Source organism: Anguilla anguilla, chromosome 5 (assembly GCF_013347855.1).
Source record: "Anguilla anguilla isolate fAngAng1 chromosome 5, fAngAng1.pri, whole genome shotgun sequence".
Classification (NCBI taxonomy): domain Eukaryota; kingdom Metazoa; phylum Chordata; class Actinopteri; order Anguilliformes; family Anguillidae; genus Anguilla; species Anguilla anguilla.
Window position 1 is genome coordinate 8,058,912 of NC_049205.1, and position 21,810 is coordinate 8,080,721.

Sequence of the window (21,810 nt, forward strand, 5' to 3'; positions counted from 1 at the left end):
ATCCATTACAGTACTTAAACTTTCTCTTATGAAGTTACTCTTCTGAGTATGAAAAAAGGGTCTTTTTCTACCATACCTTCTCCAGCTCCTTCTTAGCCAGGGTGTAGTGCTGGTCCAGGGCCAGGCAGTGCAGCAGCATGAGCAGCGAGTTCTCCACCTGCCCCATCTCCTGCAGGATCAGACCCTTCCGGAAGTAACCCTGAGGGAGGGAGAGGGGTGGGGAAGGTCACCGAAGGTCCGAAGTGTTCAATTACCACACCCTGTCAGACACAATCAATTTACCTATTCATGCTAACGTACGCCTCTCAAACCTTCATTTCTTTTTTTGTTTTAATCAGCAATATGAAAAACACTGACAGGCAAAATTATATTTTTTTAAAATCAGTGAAATGAAAAATGCGAATGCCTGACCGCCATGTGAAAAATAAACATGGACGGTGAGGCATGTATGAATTACTCAAAACTGGATTCACAGGAAGGAAATTAACATATTTGTGAAAAACAGGAGACAGACAAGTTAACTACAAACTTAGCGGAGCAGAGATAGCATTATCACATAATATGGGAGAACTACAGCTATAATCAGTCACATAAAGGCAAATACAAAAATAAAAAATCTGAAAATTTTAAAGGTGAACCCCCCACCCCCACCCCCCATCCCCCATCCCACACAAACACAAACCCAGAGTTCAGCTCACATAGCATCCTGTGAAAGATTAACAGTCAGGGTCAACAGCCAGGGGTTTGTCTAAGGGAGTTAGGGAGTTATGGCTCATTTTGAAAGCGGGTTTATTTGGTCTGGAGGACAGTACGAGGGAGGCACATGGCTGCTGCACCCACATTTTACCTGAGTTCTGGGAAAAGTCTGATCCAAAAGTTTGTATTTATTGGCCGTCGCCTCCTCCTGCAGTCACACCACTTCTTAGCCTCCTACAGCAGGGATACTGAAATCTGGCCCTCAAGGCCAGTGGTACTGCTAGTGTCATTTTCTAGCTGATATTTAATTTTACATTGTATTCATTTAGCAGATGCTCTCATCCACAGTGACGTACAAGTTAGGAGAAACACAGGAGCATTCACCTGATTGCTCATAGTAATCATGTGTGATCTGCCACTTATCGGCCAAAGATCACACTAACCCTGGAGGGGTATTTCACGAAGCGGGAGTACTGAGTTAACTGGATAACTACGCTGAGTAAAACAGCTGTTTTTACTTCAGTCCATGTTCCAGGTTTGGGATGGTTCCGGGTTTTACTCAGCGCAGTTATCCAGCTAACTCTGTAATCCCGCTTTGTGAAACAGGGCCCTGGTGTACCAGGTCCTAATCAGTCCCTGTCTAGAGGGGCGGAATGAAAACCAGCAGTACCACTGATCTCCAGGGCCGGATTGGGGCATACCTGCCCTGTGTTTCTTTCTAACCACCACAGAGGCCAGGATAATTGACTTGATCCACTAGGGGGGCGCTGTGCTCTGGTGACCCACCTCTGGCCATTTAGTCGAGCTCACGCACAGTGGCTCCAGGTCCCTGAGCGCACGCGTGTACTGTCCCAGTCCAGCTAGGGCCTCGGCCCGGCACAGCCGCACCAGAACATCACCGGGATCTGCGCCAGAGAGACGGAAGGGGTGAGGTAAAGAGAGAGACGGAGAGGTAGAGAAAAAGGAGAAAAAGGAAAGAAAGGCAAGCTGAGTTAAGCAAATATGTGTGGAAGACTGGAGCAAAAAGCTGAGACAAAGCGGATCTTTACAGCTGAAAAACAGAAGGCGGAGAGGTCAGTGTTCAACCAACCGAAGCTGAGGCAGGCCTCCAGAGATCTTAGTAGTTAGGACTGAAGAAAATTTAGCACTTACACTATTAAAAAATTATAGCCTATCTATACCATATTTAAACTCATAGACCACCACGGTGAAGTCTGTATGAAATGTGTTTTTGTTTGTTTCTTTTCTTTAATTGCACAGTTGAAAGCTGTGCCATCTCAACAGACAGAAAACGCCTCAGGGCTGCAGAGAGCTACGCTCACCAAAAACCCTCTTTTCTCTCCACAGTTCAGAACACAAAGCTTTATCGGCTAACAAAAGAGATCTGAGCACCTCCTAGACTGCCCGGCGCTGGCTCATGCAGCACGTAACAGGTGCATGTGGCTGGCTCACGTACGCATGTGAGAATCCGTCCAAAACTACACCCACAAGGCAAACTGGGCCACTGTTTGCTGCACCACTGTTGGCAGGGCCAGTCCCTTTATTAGCACACAAGAGCACCTCCCACCCAGTAGGACACCTGAGGCAGCTACGTGTCACGTGTTCACCTCTGATGCAAGAGCAGCACAGCTCAGCTGGTGGACTACGCAGTGAGGAGAGGTCCTGTATGGAAGAACAGGCTTTGGCAGAGAGTGTCTGCCCTCTAACCAATTTAATTACCACTACAAGGGCCCGACAGTTATGGGGCAAATATTAACTAAAATATTACAGGGCATTTCATATTTGGAGATGTTCTTTAAAAGCAGTATAAAAGAATAATTAAAAAAAAAAAATAGTATCAAAAAGATTTTATTTGTTTGCATAAGACCCCTGGGAGATGACTGACATGTCATTCCACCTGCTCCTGCACTTCGCCCAGCCCTCCGCATCACTGCGGGAGGGTTACGCGTACGGATGTTAAATCACAGCACCGGAATCTGCAGCCTCATTCCTGACCTACATTCCATTTCATGCCACTGTCCTGCCTCGCCTCCGGGTGCACCCTTTGGACAAACCGACGGCTGAATAATTTCAGTGCACTTCATCTGCTCAGAATGTGTTTGTTAGTGTAAACACAAAGGATTTTAGGGGATAAACAGCTGGACAAATGTGCGCATCAGATATATCTGGTAATGTGGGTTAAAGGAACACCTCCGGCTTGGCTAAAGTAGCTTTTGACCGACGGCTTAAGACAGGTCAGAAGAAACACAGGTTTAAATGCAGAACAGCAGAGATATCCCACATAACACAGCAGAACGCTTCACAGTAATCCAGTTACTAACCCAAAAACCATACTCATATTGTGTTTCACACATTTTTGCAATATATTAGCCAAGCAGCATATTTCAATGAAGATAATCAAAATGAATGGACACAAATCAGTTGAGAGGCAGGAAGGTCTGCCATTCAAACTTTTAAAATGAACATTATTTATGCAGGTAACGCACATGCAAGCTACTAGCAGCCTCGAAGCACTTTTCTCGCATTTGATTGTTTATTTTACAAAGGGACACACCAATTAAATATTTACAAAAAAAAATTCCAGCCCAGAGTTGTCAACTTATTGAGGTTACAAAACGTATGCCATGACCTCACTTACACAATGTGCTCATTGTGCGCATGCGCCATTTTTTTACATAATAGGTCAAACGTTGTGGAAGTGACGTGCGCTGAAGGTGTAGCAACATGGCCAGTTTCCTGACAGTGAAATGTTGGTCAGTAGAACTTGGAGACTCATTCTTGATTTTTGAAGACTGTAATGTTATTAGAAAGCAAATTATTACATTAGCCAGATAATTTTGGTATCGATAAAGGGTTTGTCCTAATCTGTCCACACGATAGTTAGCTAAGCGAAACATTACAAGCACGGTCCTCAATCAAAACCCTCACCTGATTTGACCACATTATTGGCTAGCGTCACAGCCTCTTCGAAATGTTTTCTTCTCGACAGATCTTCGATTTCGGCAATTTCCTTACACCTCTTGATCTCATCAGGAAACAACTTTTCTAATAAGCTACAGAGGACCACATTCGGTCTCAGCTCCCCGGACACACTCGTAACATCCTCGCCGCAAAGCTTGCACTTGGAGAACATGTGTCGTTGTAAACATCGTTTGCAATAGGAATGTCCGCAGACAATTGTCACTGGCTCGCCAAGGAACCTGGCACAACCAGGACAACTGAACACATCAGCGGCGTTGCTCTCACTGTCCCTTGTTTTGACGGTCGGCTGTGCAGCCGGCTCCCCTCCAACATTCTTTTTGAAGTTCCGCAGTATGCAGTCCAGTAAAGTGCTTAGCTTTTCGGGTCTGACACATCCATATCTCAGAGCCATTGAAAACACATCAATAGCCTCTTTAAGACGATTTTCTGAAGCTAGTGCATCAGCTCTTTGCAAAAGAAGTGTCTGATGGTCTATATTGTCTTCACCCCATTCGCTTTCTATACTAGGCGCGATGAAAAATCCAGCCTTTTCCTCTGCGTCGGAATTTGGGAGAGACATAGTTTAAATGACACAATACAGTGTCAAATATGTTGAATCAAAACTGATTAGCCATTTCGATATAACGTACGTTGGCCCAGCAACACACATTCGGTTATTCAGGATGGAACTCGCTAGACAGAATCTTTTTAGCACCCATTTGCTATATAAAAACGGGACCACGTGACCGACGGTCCTGCGTTCTGATTGGTTAAAGAAGCCCGATTATAAAACCTGCATGTAGAAGTTTCGTAACTATTTGAGTGGAGACACGGAGGGCATACTGTCCCGGGAAGTACAGTAGTAGTGCCCTCTTGACGTCTTTTCTTCAAGGGACACTACATAGCCTACCACTGCAATCATGACCTTTTACAACTGAAACGTTTTAACTGTACATTTTAACAAAGGGCTATTATGCATTTTATGTTGTGTTATAAAAATGCTTACATTACCCCCATCTGCACTTTGAAAAAGCTCGGTCAAACTACCTGCACTTAAAATTAGTTCGAGGTTTACATGGCTCATTACGGTAACCCGATTGTGACGTAAATGTACAGCAGGGAAATTTACTATTCGCGCTTTCAATACTCCAATCTGTATATTTACTATGTGAATTTGGAATTATGGAATGGCAAAATCCACCACAAGGCAGAATCAATTAACAATAATTCTCTATTTACTATATAAAAGATTGATATAAAATTGTTAAAATGCAAAATCCTTCAGTTCAATGCATGGCACTTTTAAAAAAACAGTAAAATCAAATTGTTTTCAGCATACACTATATTATTAAAGCCACGGTCCTCATGCATTCATGCCATGAATTGTGTGCCGTTATATAGTTGGAATTTGGAATTATGTGATGACAACATCCTACAAAATGGCCGTTCAATTCTGCAGATGCTACTTGTTAACAATTATATAAAACAATTAATTGAAACTTTTTTCTGTTAACTCCAATAAAATGACATCAAACAATAGGATAGCACAAGCACAGCTCTGAGGAAGCGAGGTAAGAAAATGAGTAAATATTTTAAAGCACTCACGCAGTCATGGAGGGAGGATGAGAGATCTGTCACATGCCATGCACTTCACTTGCAATGTGCATAGTTTACATTCAGTATAAACCAGGCCTTAGTCACAAATCACTATGGTTTAATCATTTTGTCTTAATTTATAGTAGGAAAACCATTGTTTAGACACAGATTTTTTCTTCAACAGTCATATAACAGTCATGTAAATTTCGAATACAATTCAAAACCCTCCTGCTAACCTACAGTGCACTTCATGGTTTAGCTCTGGCCTATCTCACTGATCTCCTGGCCCACACACCCACTCGCTCCCTTCGCTCCTCCTCTGCAAGACTTCAACTGTCCCCACATCTCGCCACTCCACTCTTGGTGATCGGGCTTTCTCCTGTGCAGCACCCAAACTCTGGAACACACTCCCTCCCCACATCCATAATGCTGAGACTCTTGCCACTTTTAAGAAACATTTAAAAACTCACCTCTTCACACTAGCTTTTGCCTGAACAGGACATAGCTATGCACTCCCTCATGGCATTTTTATTTATTTTATTACTATTTATTTATTTATTTATTTATTTATTATCTTTTCAAACTGTTTTTAATATCATGTATGTATCTGTAGTGTCTTTTCATTATTCTATCCATTTTAATACCATGTAAGGTGACCTTGAGTGTTCAGAAAGTAAAATAAAATGTATTATTATTATTATTATTATTATGTATACACGCACAATTCTGAGTTGTAGCTTCCACAGAACATCCCAAATCGAAGGGTCACGATCACCAATCTTCTGCCATACCACTGTTCACCAGATGATGGCGGCCCTGCCCTAGAACTAGAAACTGAAGACACTGTATTCAGGTCAGAGAAACCAGGGTGGGGGTGGCGGGGGGTCGCTCATCAGAGATTCAGGGGAACTGGGGAAACATGCAATCAAAAGAACTGGCTAGCAGCCACAGATGTGAATATACATTTATCAGATTTTTCTGGTACGTTGTCAGTTTAAACGGACAAAGCAGCATTACTCGAGATAAATTAAATGGAGGCAATGAAAGCGTCTTTATCGGCAGGAGGCGGCTCGCCGCGCGAGTCCATGTCTGCGGGCGGTGCGCTGGAATATCTCATTAGGCCTGTTCGCCCCTCGGTACGGGTGTAATTTAAATTCACTTCTTGTTTGCGAAATTCTTTCCCCGCTGTTCTGCTTTTATTAAAATGCTGCCAACTTGTTCTTTCTTCCCGATACAATTCTGTTTTTTTTTTTTTTTTTTTTTTTTTAAAAGAGTCCGTTGTACCTGAACGCAGGATGCTTGTTAAGGAATCCGTCCTGGGCAGTCATAAATAACAGCTGTATCTTAATAACCGCACCTGCTCTCCAGCGCGAGGGAGACTAAATACCTCTCAATATAACTCAGTACATCCTCGCGGCTTCACAGGCCCCCCACAGAGTTACTTTTCATTTCGCCACTGCAACTTCGACAGATGTTTCCTTACATAAAACCCCGCGAGCACCCTGAGTCATGAAGACTCGAGATTGCTTTCTTCGGGGCAGATGGAGACCTCCCTGGTTCGTGGCCTATGGGGAATGCAAGAGGTGTGAGAGTAGGAGAACTGGTGCCCGCTGAACAGGTAGATGAAAAGCGTAGCGTCAGCACTACGGTATGGACCAGGACTGCTGCAATTCTACTTGATGAAGGCCTTAATCTCTTTGTCTGTGAAGGCCGAGGGTCATGAGAAAAAAAAACACATGAACAAAAAAAAAAACACTAGAACACATGACCTGCTTTTGGCAACGGGAGAATTAAAACTACTGGATGACTTCCAAGATCTATATATCCTGTTTTTCAAGGATGTTAGTATCTTTACTTGACAACTTTCTTTTAATACACCTTCCACATTATGTATCTCGGTGCTTGTGTGATGCTGACAGCTGTTGCTTATGGGAGAAACATAAACAAACATAAACATTTGCACACACGTTTTAGTACGTATCCAAAAAGTCACTCACACACACACCAATACAGACACACACACAAATAGATGCACACACACACATGTACATGCACATGCACTAACACACACACATGCACACGCACTCACACACTTGAACGCACATACACACACACACACACACACACACACACATACTGTACATAGACATACAGGAAGATGAGATACAAGGTTTCCATCATACAATTACACACAACTAGGCAAGAATGTGATCATCTAGCTATACTGAGTAAAATTCATATGGCCTGACAGAAAGAGACTGCAAATCTGCTGCCATGACATCACAGCAGATGTTCTGTAGCGCCACAGATTGTGACAATTTTTGTTTTCACCGCAAAATCAACAACCTATTCAGACCCAAGCAACCTGTTCAGATGAATTAACTGTGTAATTAGCTGCTTTAATTGGACAAAAACGTGTCTGTAATAAGAAAAAACAGTAGCCTAGAGCCTGTGGTTTTCCAGGAGCAGGACTATATACGACTGAATAGCTTATGTTCACCAGGGAGGAAAATGGTTTGGCTTGAAACATTAAGACTATCCTGGCAGCCAATATTTTTACAATAACGACAACAGTTCTCTTTAAAAATGTTATTATGGTCACAAACAATGTTTAGCTCTCTACCATTTCTTTCATTATGTCAAATGAACCAGAAATTACTTGATAAGACATTTTGCATTATTGCAATATAGGTTATCTAAGGTGAGACACAAACACAAAGAATCATGAATCTGAAAAAAAAGATGAGGTTTCTAGTGCATGCCACAACAATCATATGGTTAGCTGCTCTAACCCTACACCACACACATAAATGGCAGTTAAATTATCCAGGGAGATACGGGAGTTCGCATCATGTAACTCAGGTATGAAAAGAAAGTCTGGTTTCAATCGATCTCGGGGATGGCGTCTCTAGCACACTGCCGCGGAGTTGTTTTATGTGGCATCGTAAAGATGGGAAGCACGTGCTCTTATCAGGCCGGGGCAGAGTCGTAGGGCTTATGGGATTTTTTTTTTATCGGCGTTGTTCGTTGCTTTATCCTTGACCGGGAAAGGTGGTGTGAAAAAAGGAAAAGTCAAATTTTCACTGCTGCTTACAGCACGTGGGTTACTTTCAGACTAGACAGCGCACGTTGGCCTCTTCTGCCAGTTCATACAGAAACGACTCATAAACAGTGGAACACCGGTGGCCTCGTTGGAAGCGTTGTTGATATTAATAAAGACCACCGGGTGGCAGTGTTGCACTGTTTACACCTCGTACCGACTGTGGCTCACTGTGGAGACAACCCATGTCTCGCTGATGATGAACATGGCAGGCTAAATGCAGTCCATTTTGCCATCTTACCCATTTATATATAAAGAGAAGAAAATACACAGATGAATGGAGGGAATTATTTGATGATAATTTTTCTTTCTTTCTTGCAAGCACAGTACTTTTCACCCATCTAAACCGTGGCTCTCTACCTGACCCTACTATTTGTAGACAACAGCCTTGCTGGTTTCCACTGGGAGGCATCACCAGAATCAGCAGTTCCACCACGGGGAATCAACCCACAGAGCTCTTAGTCAGACCACACACTAAAAGGAAAACTATGTACACGGGCATCGTGTTCATTGCCTGTAATGGTATAAACCGACTCATTTTTGGGTATGGGGAATTCAAGGTGTTTACAGTTTTAGTCAGCAAGACCAATAACATCCTTTCCTACTGCTGTTTTTGATTAATATCAAGTTACTGTTTTGCTATAATGATAGCACTGTCCTGTTGCAATCAGACCCGTCTAGACAGATTTATTACTTAAAATTCCCATCACCATTTTCCCGGCAGATTGGCCTATGGTAACCGGAATTCCCAGTAACCAAAAAACGTGCCCCCTCAACACGTTATAGAGAATGCCTGTGAAAACAGGCCTCTCATCTTACTTAAGCCCGGTGGAAACCCCAGAATAACAGCAAGTGTTTAGCTGAACAGTGTTAGGAAGATTCCTTTTCCATTGTGTCTGCCCTGCTCAGTACACAAACACATGAACCCCCTGAACAGGAAAGGGAAACAGCAACCCGTCTGAACATTCTGTCACCCCCCACTATCTGAGGATATCAATGTGAGAAACACTCTCTATTCCATTCCCAACCTGTTTCTAAACATTACGAAAAAATGTTAAATAAGGGGGGGGGGGGGCAGGGGGTGGAATGAGAGAGAACAGTACGAGACTATTAGGTGTGCTTGACAAAGAAGCCTAGAACTAGAAGTGATCTTCTATGGAGACACAGAGGTGCCTTTTTGAACCCGTTCTTCAGAGAGTGTAGGAGCTCCTTTTCATTTGTCATTTCCGATGAGATCTTCAAAGCTTGCAGTCAGACTGAAATCGACTGTGTTGTATTTTTCACCCATGGCAGGAGGGTTTCGGTTAGTGGGGCTTTTCCAGCCCTACTGCGCAACAGCACCTCCTCTGGTCAGTCAGGGTACCTGCACCTTGCCTTCAGCAGCCAGGGTTTGGCTCCCATCTGAATGGAACTTCACAAACTTGAAGACCCTGGCTTTCTATACCACATAAAGCACTTAAATCTCTATCTCTCTCGCTCTCTCTCCTTTTCATTCATCAAAGGAGATATTTAATTTCGAAACACTTGTATAATTCTACACCTCAGCAACTTCATAAAACCGACATCGCGGAACTCCACGTTAATGCAGTGAATGGGACTGCACTCAGTGTGGGGCTCATTTTGTCTACGAGGTCAGTCATTACGGTTGATTGGAGATGCTGTTGTTGAGCCTGACGGTTCGTTGGCTCCTGTGGAATGGTGAGCAGAGAGCCGTCTGGTGGATGACGGCTCTGAGCATCACCGCTGAGCTCAAGTGATGAGAAGTAGGCTTTAAACAGTAATAGATGGCTCTTACTCCAGTACTGCGGGTTATAATCAGAGACGCGTGGATATTGAAAATCCGATAGCTACATTCAGAAAAAGATTTGCACTCAGCATTTTAAAGTCAAGAAGACTCTAACCTTTTGTCATGTTGGCTTGGGCAGTTTGTGGATCATAAATATGAGGAGTTATTGCCGAATGACCCAGAAGCTTAGATTTCAGTTTTAAGAGCCTGTGGATTCAGGGTGATGATTTTACTAGCTATTTTCCTGTCGTGATAAAAATTTTAACTTGTTTTGGGGGATAGAGGCAATTCCACTTTATTATCGCAACTTTGACATTTTGAGGAGAGGTTTTCCTGGCAAATAAACAGCTGGAGAAGCAGTAGAGTCGCTCCCGAAGAATGCCCCCCCTCAGTACCCCTCTTTCACCACCGCTGACAAAATGCTCACATGGTCTCCGTTCCTGTTCTCCTCCTACTGCGTTGAGCTCTCCTTTCTAAATTTGTAACCTCAAAACCAACAATCCCCGAGTTACATGTTATCCTGTGCCATTATTTAGCAATAAAGGATTCCTTGGAATGTTATATAAGAATAAGCTGGGAGGAATCCATAATGATTTGTAGGCGATTTGCAAGCAGCTGATTCTAAATGCAGAGAATTTTTCGGTACTCAGTTTAAGGGCAGTATTGACTGGAAAGACCCAAATATACACAGCATTGGAAAAAAATGACTAACAATAAGCACAAATAATGTATGCACTTCTGTGATAAAAACACAGGGGAGACTTTAAGTTGAATACATTTAATAGTGCATGGAATGTTGATAAACTGTACAGCGATAATAAAAAAGATAAAACATTTTATTTCTGTATCTTTTAACATTATGGTAACATTTACAATAAAATAACACAAAATACAAAAAAAAAAGTATATCTGAGGTATAAATACATGAATACTTTAAATTAATTTTCATTGTCATGCACCCTTATTTGGCAGTACACGCTTAAAGCATACATGTTTGCATTATGCCAGTATGTACTTAGCTGTAAATTAGCTGTAACTAAACAATAAAATATGTTCAGGTCACTTCAGAATGCATGTGGAAATAAGCTTATTTTTCAAACTCGTTTAGACTTCATATTAAGTAACACTGACAAAGGCAGGTTAAGAAAAAGCTCACAAGCAATAAGTTCCTTCTTTAGAAATGCCCTACCATCTGAGCGTTTGCCAATGCATTTCCGTTCTCATCTTTTCTGTCTTATACAGTACAACCTGTACAAAAACCCCTCCCCCTCCTTTATAAAAGGACCAACTCGTCACTACTATAAAACTCACTGTTATCTCCTGATCTCGTTTAAACTGACAGAACTTCCTTGGCCCGAGTTCCTGATCCATACAACGGATTTTAATAGCGGATCCCAGATAGCAAGCCACTTCGGGCCAGATCTGTGCCAAGTCCAGCCCGTCAGTGCCAACTTCGGGCCAGAATCGGTCCAGACCCGGTCCGGAGTCGCTTACCATCTGGGGATGATCTGAGTCTTGGACAGCCCCGCCCTCCTGCACTGTGACAGCTGTGGAAGGAAAATGAATACCCTGTTCCCACTCTGGGCTCCACACACTCCCCGCACCCCATGGACGCGGGGTCGGCTGTACCCCTTTTCCTCGTCCTTCGGCCACCTCTCCGGTATTTAAGAGGACTGTGATCCACCACTTCTGCCACACACATAAATCTCCTCATCCGTCTATCCTTCCATCTGTTCATCCCTCTCTGTCATCACCATCACCATCATCATCATCAATCAATCAGTGATCTCTCCACCCATCTCCCTCTCTCCATCTATCTGTCTACGACTATCTTTTTTTGATACGTACTTACACATTTGCTGTTAAGAACACCCAGAAAGAGACAAGCACACATATGGCGAGCAGTGCTCAGTATCTCTCTATCTCGCTTTCTCTCTTGCTCTCTCACGCACACACACACACAAACACACACATACAGAAGCCACTGCGTGTTACATAATCATCATGTGACATGGAAAAACAAAAAGTCCAGTGTGCTTTGCCAACACACAGTACATACACACGCACTTGTCCTCCTGCTTCTCAGAAGCAGTGGCAGCCAGTGATGTCACACCTATGATGTCACAATGGCACAGAGGATCTGATGGCTCACATTGGAAGTGGGGGGGGGGGGGGTGCAATCAGTGCACCATTATGCAATCAGTGCACCATTATGATGAGGCAGGTTAAGTGAACACCAATGCAGGGGTGGCAGCAGAGTTTCGCTAGTTTAACCAGAGGAAACACATTTCACACGCTCTGCATACAAAACCGCGATACACGTGTCACCCCACTCCTCTGTCACAGTGGGACCCACAGTCTTCCTCCAACTCCACTTCTTCGCCGGGGGGACCGGGGGTTGGGCCCACGGACGCAAAATATACGCGGTCGCCGTGGAAACACGCTGGCAGTGAGGGCTCTCTCTCATTTGTCCACGTGGCCGGTGAAGGAGTCCCGTATCCGCGACACCTGGGCCGCGCACAAGTGTCCGAACGTCTTGTTGTACCACTCCGGGAAGCGGCCCCTGGGGGGGAAGGGTGGGGGGGGGGGAGAAAGAGCATGACTCCCGTTCTCATTTCCATAGAAGACTAACAAACAAAGACCAGCTGACGCCCTTGGCCACCTGGCTTCTGGTCCACCCCTTGTTCCTCGTCCTGCCCCACTGTTGAGCTACCGTAGTGCTGCCATGATGAAGGTGCCCGGTGATACTCTGTGTGTGGTGCCCAAGTGGCAATGGCCTTTCTGTAGACCGAACTCGGGCACCACACACACAGGGGGCACCTTCATCGTGGCAGTACTACAGTAGCTCAACAGTGGGGCAGGACGAGGAAGAAGGGGTGGAACAGGAGCCGGGTGGCCCATTTTGGGTCCGGGCCCTGTTCAGGAAAGGGGGCGGCAGCTCACCTGCAGTCGACCCTGGAGAGGTGGGTGAGCCGGGACTTGGCGGGCCCGCAGGGCTCCAGGTAGTAGCACGAGGTCAGCACGTTGGCCCGGGCACCCTTGGGCTTGGCCCGGCCGTGGTCCACCGAGCGGCTGACCAGCGCACAGGCGCCTTTAGGCAGGTCTGTCACCCACGTCCTGTACACACACACACACACACACACACACACACAAAACACAAAAACATCATGAGTCAACTCACAATGCCACACTCACAAACACTGCACTGCAAAAGGGTAGAGAGATAGACAAGAAAGAGAAAATGGAGAAAACTAAGAGGAGAGAAGGAACTGAGAAAGTGAGAGAGTTGTATGGAGTGGATATAGGATGAGAGAGGCAGAGGGACAGAGGAGAGAGAGAGGATGAGAGAGGGAGAGGGACAGAGGAGAGAGAGAGAGCTGTAGGGAGTGGATAGATGATGAGAGAGGCAGAAGGACAGAGGAGAAAGAGAGAGAGAGAGAGAGCTGTAGGGAGTGGATAGAGGATGAGAGAGGCAGAGGGACAGAGGAGAGAGAGAGGATGAAAGCGGCATAGGGACAGGGGATAGACAGTGAAGAGGGATAGAGGGATAGAGGGATGGAGGGATGAAGGGAACAGAAGGGCGTCAGCGGCTCACCGGAGGACCACGTGGTCCCGGGCCGGGTGGGGCGCCATGCTGCCGCGCAGGTACTGGTACACCTCCGCCCGCTCGCCCAGCGTCTCCACCACGCGCGCCTCCAGCAGGTCCTCGTCCCAGCGGTGACGCTCCCGCAGGACGCGGGTCAGGACCTCCTCCGGAGGCGCCGGGACCTCCACCGTGGCCTTCCACAGGCGCAGCGCCGAGCCGTCGTGCACCTGCCGCGAGAGGGGGGTCATGTGACCGTGAAAAAAAAAGAACTAGCACTTCCTGGTAGCGGTTCATTTAAACGAAATTGTCCATTTTCTCTCCGTTTCTGTGCAGAGAATTTGTCTGGGTGGAAGTTCAGGTAGTTGCAACGTTACCAAAGTTTTTTTTTTTTACCATGTTATTACCCATGAATCCTTAGGAACGGTACAACTGATGCATAATGTGGACCAAGCCCTACACTGTCCTGACTGCCAAGGTTTGGGGTGATGCCATTCACCACAGACATGAGCTGGAGGAAGACATTTCAAGCGCAGCTCTAGCAAACAGACCGCAGACGCCCAGGTGACCAGCGGGTGTCAGTAAAGAGGCACGAGACATGGATCTCGGCTTGCTAAACCCTGCCTAATTCTAGGTAATGCTATCGCCTATTATGCAACACCATAGAGACCACAGTTAGCGCTGCCACAGTCCTGATTCAGTCCCGGGCCATGGGGAATAAAACACCCTCATGGTTCATATTTTTAACATTAGTCACAGATGGAGGGGAGATATGAGATCATTGAGAGAGAAAGAGAGAGAGAGATAGAGAGAGAGAGAGAGAGAGAGAGAGAGAGAGAGAGAGAGAGAGAGAGGGAGAGAGAGAGACTCTCGTGGTACACAAGGTGGTACACATTTACATTCACCACTACCACATTAACGTAAAGCCCAACCTCCCTCTACAGCACGTACCTTACTTTACTCTAAGCCTTACTATCAGTTTAACTTTAATTTGCGTTGAGACGTAATCTGCATTCCTGAAAATGACATTTAACGCCGGGAAGACTTAAATTTCTGTTTAAAGGATCATCGTGAATCAGCCCAGTTTGGAGAGAGAGATAGAGAGAGAGAGAGAGAGAGAGAGAGAGAGAGAGAGAGAGAGATAACTCCCAGGAAAGAATAAGGCAGGAAGCACTGAATGCAGCAGAGCCGGGTTTGTAGACTAGAGCAAATGCTAGGAAACACAGGGAGATGGACGGGTGGGATTAGCGTACCGCTAAGCTGCTGCTAACAAAGCTAATGGCTCTGGATGCGCGTCTCTGCGCGGCTTTGCTACCGCGGCCCACGGGCCGGAGACGCCGCGCGCGCCGCCAGCCGGTTTCCTCGACAGCGCTCCCCCACGTCCCGCCCCGCCCCGCCCCGCCGCCCACTCGCCCCCGCCCGAGAACACGGCCCGCTTGATCCCGTCTGGCGCTCACAGCTACAAAGGGCCTTAATCCCGCCAAAAAACAAAACAAAAAAAAAAACCCCAGCCTCCTCCAGACATTCTGCTGCCAGCAAGGGATTCCTGTCTCACACGAGAAAAAAAAAAAAAACACAATAACAAACTGGCATGTAGACGCGAAGCAGGAATGGCTGGTTAGGTATCGGGGGGGCCAATCCCCTGCTAAGTCGCAGCTTAACTCCGCCCATCTGCCTGGCTCTCGCGCTGGTGCCGGGGCACTCAGCTCAGCGATAGGCCGACGTGGCGCCCCAAACGCCCCGCCCACTCAACTCCCTGCCCCCAGGGAGGAGTCTTACGTCCATTCAGATTCCTCACGGGCTTAGATCAGCCAATGGCATGATGACTTAATCGCCCACTTATGTTGATTGACAGCTGTGTACTTTTCTTGAAACAGAGTCATGAGTTGTGACTTTGCAACGCAGGCAGTGTACAGGAAGGAGGGACCTTCTCTTACCTTCTTGTACGCCAGCTCGGCGTGCTCTGGTGTGGAGCAGCTGTCGTAGCCTCTGAACTTGTCTTTGGCCTCCCTAAGCAGGGCGTCCAGCTCCTCCCTGAGGTGCCCCCGGGACACGGGGGGCCCTTCAGCACCCCTCTGTGCCAGCTCCTCAATTTTTGGCGGATGCAGGCCCTGGTCCATATAGGAGCCCTGACATCTCCTCATTTCCTCAGGAATCTGGAAAGGAAATGGACACAAGGCATAAAGCTCACACAAAGATGGCCCTTCTGTTTTCCTTTAACCCACCAATCAGATTTCAACAAAATTAGATTTCATCTTTCTTTTCCTGTTAAACGTTTAATGCAATTTACCACCAAAACGGCTCTTCCTGTATTCAGTAGGAGCTTTGTCAAACCCAATTGGATTTATGCAGGCTGGACCAACTATTTGCACTGATCCAATTAAGTCTTTTCCAGACCACGGTTTTGGTCCAGATTTTCAGACGGTGGTCAAAAGAGGTGGAATGCCAAGTGGGGCCACAAGGCGAACACCCGCGCGTTGGCCTGTGCACGTTTTCGACAGGAACCCGGGGGAAACGTTACGAAACGGCTGCCCTGGTAACTTCAAACTGCCGAGACTCGCGGGCCCACAAGAAACACGACGAGACATCCTGGAGTCCGTGGCAGGACTAATCGGCCTTCGGTCCGATTGCATAACGAACGACAGACGGCTATTTGGATCAGCTTGTTTCGTAAGACCCTCGGGTGTCTGGACATTTCGAAAACTAAACCCCCTTTTTCTGAGCCTGACTTTTCACAGCCGAAGTTCAATCTCAGCTATTCGTTCAGTCTCACTCGCGGAGGAGAAAACAAACCTGGAAGAGTCTCTTGCACTCCGCGATCATGTGGGCCAGGCCCTGGGTGGCGGCCAGGTTCTCCTGCAGGTCCCTCTGGTCCGGCTTGCCCAGACTCTGCTTCCTCTGCATCACCCTGTTAACGAGAGGCGGCCAGTTTGTTAAACCTCGTTAAGTAACCCAGTTACCGCGGCGTCCGCCGAACCTCAGACGACGAGCCCGGGGGGGTCAGCCGCGACGGGTGAGAGTGTGAGAGAGGGGAAAGACCGAGGAAAGCCTGGGGTGAAAGCACCACTGGAGTACGCTCTGAAAACGTACTGGCTTTCACTTCGGCTCCTGACGAGACCCATTGCCGAATACGCCCGCGGTGAGTTCACAACACTTTAAACACTTTAATTATACCGCAAAGCTCATCAGCTTCAGGATTTCATACCAGCGTTATGCAATTATTTAATTAGCCCAATCATCTGACATTTCTTATCGGGAGCGGCGGCGTTTGATCCACATCCAAATTGCCTGGAGCGGAGACCAGCGCTGTACGCGGATCCTCTGTGAACGCGCTTTACTGTGGACTGATATAAGTGACCCAGGATTAGTCTGTACAATGGTTCAGAATATGAAGGTGGATTAATAGCCTGGTACAGAGAACAGCACACACCAGCCTCATGAGAATGAAGCTGTGGACCCACAAATCACAGAGGCTGCTTTTCGGGTCTACAAAATGGAGGTCAAGAAGACCTGCCAAGATAACACAACAGAAGTATGTTGTTGGAGATGAGAGTTCGTTTTTAACCCTGGAAACATGGTAAACCCTGTTGTGTTGAAGAGGAAATGACCAGGTTCAAATGGCAAAACAACACAAAAAGCTCTTTATTTATCTAGAAGAGATAAGCTTATCCCCTCCTGGATGACCCTTTTCAGGAATGTCGCTGAACACTCCACAAACAATGGGTGTTGAAGAGCCAGGCTCGCCTCCATTCAAAAGTTTCGGGAGAGGATGCAGTTATCCACCAGCTACGGCTATGGCTCAGGCCGCTGACAAGGAGTTCCGAGCCAGAACCCAACTTAGATAAAGCACAGCTCCGATACTTCCTGCTGGCTTCATAAACCATCACCACCACCACCACCCTCCCCCCCCCCCCCCCCCCCGCCCCGCCAAAGAGATCGGCTTCCCTTCTCCGTCTTCTGTCATCCTCCACCTTTCCTTCTCTTGTCTGTCCACCTACCCACATAATTTGATTCATACTTTTTTTTTATCGCATTGTATCGCCGTGGCAGGATGCATTGACTGACAGGAGCAATAACAAATAAACCTCTCTGTGCTCAGGGAATCGTATAACTCTTACATTCCTCCGGACCAAGTGGGCTCTTTTTTTATTTCTTTAAGTTTCATTTTCATTTCGCTGTAGTTTATGGCATGTCCTATACTGTCGCTGCTACACTTGTAAATAAGCACAAAATGCAATAAAGAGAAAGCAAAGGGGTACACGAAACACAGAAAGTGCAGAAAAGTGTTCTTCGAAGTGGAAAAGTTCCATACATACATTATTACTACAAACATCCTGTCGGGTGTGGGCGGAGCATGTTCTGTGACGCACTTCCTGTAGGTGGACGGAGGGATTGTGGGCGGGGCATGCTCTGTGACACGTGAGGGGGCGGAGTCGTAAGGTACCTGGGGGAGGAGCTGTCCCTCTTCAGGGTGTTGAGGTGGAAGAGGGTGGGCGCCAGGCACACGGCCAGGTTGGTGCTGGTCATCTGGTTCTCGGCCACGTTGGCGACGACGTCGCACAGGAAGCACAGCAGCGTCTGCAGCGCCTCGCGGTTCTCGTCCGGCAGGAGCAGGACGGCCGCCCGGGCCGCCTGGAGCCGCTGGTCTTTGGGCACGTCTGGAGGAGAGAGAGGGGCGGGATGGTGAGAGCACAGCGGCGGCTGTCAGTCGAGCTCACCGGCTGTCCGTCAACGCGCTGCCTGACAGTCTGTTTATTTACTTGTGTCTGCCTGTTTGCTTCGCTGTTTGCTTGACCCGTCTATGCCTGTTTGCTCATCTGTCTGCATACTGCCTGACTGACTGCCTGTCTGTTTGTGTGATTTCAATTCCTTGCTGCTCCACACTGCAGTGGAATCTTCATAGGCGTGGAACAGAAACGTTAAGAAATTAGTAAATACGTTTATCTGGAATGTCAAAGTCCTCTTTGCCTCACAATTTCAAATTATTTATCCGTCAATACCATCACCGTATTCTGTAGGTAATGTAACACATGAAATATTTCAAATTAAAAAAAGAAAAATATGCCCATAATATTTGAAAATAACAGTTGGGATCCTTAAAGATGCTCTGTATGCAAAATGAAAGTGGAGAATGAAAGCATCCAAGTGAGCTCTGAGTTTGATGATGAGTTTCACGCTCTCAGAATGAGAGCGGGAGGAAAAATTAAGCGTCAAAAATCCACAGTAGTTAAAACCGAAACCTGAGTGACACGTGGCCCAGGGAATCTCTGCATGGCGCCACTTAATTTCACAGGTATTTCCTGTGGTGGATGGCATTTAAAAAAAATCTTTTTGGAAAAACTAAATCAGTGGAATAAATGATGAATGCACAGGCCTGGAAGGAGGTACGGTGGGGCGGGGGGGGGGGGGGGGGGGGGGGGGGCGATGGGTGGGTAAAAGGGGGGCATTCAGTGCCGTGTGGTAAAGCCCCATCCTGACCAGGAGCCAAAATAAACAGCTCAGTCTGGGGAGGAAGGACCGGAGCCCTGTTTCATTGAGCAGGATTACTGAGTTAGCTGGATACATGCACTGCGAGTAAAACCCGAAACCCTCCCAAATCAGGCACATGGACTGAAGTAAGAAGAGCTGCTCCGGGTTGTCCAACTCAGTATTCCTCAGTATTGTGAAATACACCCCAAGTGAATGTGGCTCTCTCTGGAACATTCCCTCTTGTTTCTAAAGGCCTAGGCAAGACGCATTTGGCCAGGCTTCACCATTAAACAACGTCACATGACGTGCTGTGGGCGGAGCACCGGCGTGAGGGCAGGAAGGGGGCGGAGCCACACGGCCGCTTACACTGGTAGATCTGCAGGAAGGTGTCGCACAGCTTGCTGGTGAGCAGCGGCTCCGGCAGGTCCCGGAAGTACTGCTTCAGCATGTCCGCCACGTCGTAGGCCGACTGGCCCTCGTAGCTGACCTCGCCCTCCGCGCCCGCCTCGTTCATCTCCCGCAGCGCCTGGATCCGCGACTTCACCCCCGACTTCCGGAACAGCCCCACCTGCAGGGGGCGCCAAAGGAAGAGGACAGAGCTCAGACAACCGACAACCAGCATGCCCACTCTCTAATCCCACCTGTACACACAGACCGGGAGCTGAGCCAGAATGGATGTCATGTCCTACACTTTATGTAAATGTATGCCTTCTGCACTGTGTAACAATTCCATCATAAACCATAAAGTCAGGTGGCCTGTCATAACAAGTAAGAGTGGAGTGAAATGGTGTCACCACAATGACCACGATACAGTGCTGTGCATTTTCATAGGTCATGTTTAATTATGAATTATGTACACAAGAAGGGCTGCAATACAGCCATCAGCACACTAACCAATATTCCTATATAAACATAAACTTGGCATTCATGCCCCCCCCAGTCGGTCTGTTTCATGGGGAGAGGATGATCCTGAATCAGTTTGAGATGCAGGGCCTCTTTGCACTGCTGACTGGCTAAAATCACTGCAACCTCATTGGCCTCATCGGACTCTTCTCGCCTTAAAAGGAGAGTGGATTTTCCTGATTGGCCGAGCTCTACGACACACGCCCCCCGCCTTGTCCTTCACAGGGACGGGCTCTGCCCTTGGGAGCGCCGTGTCCAAACACGCACAGGATGTACGGGGTACAGATCGAGGCTAATCCGCGGGACAAGGACAGCCAACGAGCCACTGTACTGTCTGACACGATGCGTAGGGGGGAACAAAAAGACGCAGAGGGCACTAAAAATACACAATTTATCCATTCCACAGCCGCACGTCCCAAATTACACCACAGCAGCATGCGACCAGCTTTGGCAACCGAAGATGACAACCGAAGGGCAACGAGGACGTCCGGGGAAAAGCTTTTCCCAGAATGCATTTCCTTACACGTATTACACCGGTGTAAAAGGCACGTGAGGGTCCTTAATAACAATAATCATCACAGTCATCATTAGCGTCAACATCATCATTATCGATATACTGCACGGCTGCCCAACCCTGTTCCTTGGGATCCACCGTCCAGTAGGTTTTCACTCCAACCACAACAAAGCCACACCTCATTCAACAGCTAGAGATCTCACTGAGCTGCACGCTGCATAATATTAAATATATAATTTATTTTGAACTCTGTAACAGTTACAACATCGGTGTCAGGGCGACAGAGCAACAGGTCTCAGACGAAACGCTAGCGGTGCTCTCGTGAGCACGTGGGACGGACGGCGTTTGGGGAGAGCGTTCGGTGAGAGCGTTTGGGGAGAGCGTTCGGTGAGGGGCGGTCACGGCACTCACCTGGTCCATCCCCTGCTCGCGCAGGTAGCGCATGGCCTCCTGGATGCTGGGCGGGAGGGGCTGGCCGGTGCGCTGCACGTTCACCTGCAGGGGGACCCCGAAAACGCTGCGGTCCCTGTAGTCCCGCGCCTTGGTCCTCTTCATGAACTTGGGAACGGCCCTGAAGAAAAAGCAAGGCCCAATTACCAAACCAGACCACAGAAGGGAGAGGAGAAGAACACAAACCGTTCCTTTCCCCCCCGCCCCCTCTCTTTTTTCTTTCTGCCCCTGGTGTCCTCTGGACTTCGGCTCGCACCGCGTCCCTGAGGGGACTCTTACATAACGGCCCAGCGGCTCTGAGATTAGCGCTCCCAGCCCTGGGCCTGCGGGTTTGTTTTTTTGGCTTTTCCCGCCCGGCGCTCCCTCGAGCGGCTTTCTGTACCTCTGCTCTCTCTCTCTCTCTCTCTATGTATATATATAAGGCATGGGAACAGTAAACGCAGCAGGCACTGAATGCCCGCCGTGGGTGGAGGCGGCGCCAGCGCAAACAAACAACAATGTAATCTTCAGCCGGCCGACGCGCGTAATGCATCACAGCCCGAGACGCCGGGAACGCCATCTCAGGACGTGTCAAAACACACCGCGCGCGTTTCTCTCTCTCTCTCTCTCTCCGTGTTTTACACTGGTTCTTTTGTACAGCGAGCTGGAAAAAAAGTAAAAAGTACATTTCCACAAATATGTCCTCTGCTCCACTCCACCCCTCCTGCCCCCCCCCCCCCCCCCCCCGCCCCCCCCCGCCACTCTAGTTTCTG

At 47.5% G+C, this 21,810-nt stretch overlaps 2 protein-coding genes across 2 annotated transcripts in view; both read right to left on the reverse strand.

Annotated features, from left to right (window-relative positions):
• Positions 1–4,386, reverse strand: part of lonrf1l (LON peptidase N-terminal domain and ring finger 1, like) — a 9,936-nt gene extending 5,550 nt beyond the window's left edge. Inside the window, exons 1-3 of the mRNA XM_035416965.1 lie at positions 3,625–4,386; positions 1,483–1,601; positions 77–199 (exon numbers count right to left, since the gene is read on the reverse strand). Coding sequence (XP_035272856.1) covers positions 77–199; positions 1,483–1,601; positions 3,625–4,237 — 855 coding nt within the window. The 5' untranslated portion in view covers positions 4,238–4,386. The remainder of the gene's footprint in view (positions 1–76; positions 200–1,482; positions 1,602–3,624) is intronic.
• Positions 4,387–10,901: 6,515 nt separating this feature from the next.
• LOC118228015 (rho GTPase-activating protein 7-like) overlaps positions 10,902–21,810 on the reverse strand; it is a 28,270-nt gene continuing 17,361 nt past the window's right edge. The window contains exons 7-14 of the mRNA XM_035419182.1: positions 21,020–21,179; positions 19,558–19,759; positions 18,167–18,380; positions 16,516–16,630; positions 15,660–15,878; positions 13,735–13,952; positions 13,083–13,256; positions 10,902–12,702 (exon numbers count right to left, since the gene is read on the reverse strand). Coding sequence (XP_035275073.1) covers positions 12,603–12,702; positions 13,083–13,256; positions 13,735–13,952; positions 15,660–15,878; positions 16,516–16,630; positions 18,167–18,380; positions 19,558–19,759; positions 21,020–21,179 — 1,402 coding nt within the window. The 3' untranslated portion in view covers positions 10,902–12,602. The remainder of the gene's footprint in view (positions 12,703–13,082; positions 13,257–13,734; positions 13,953–15,659; positions 15,879–16,515; positions 16,631–18,166; positions 18,381–19,557; positions 19,760–21,019; positions 21,180–21,810) is intronic.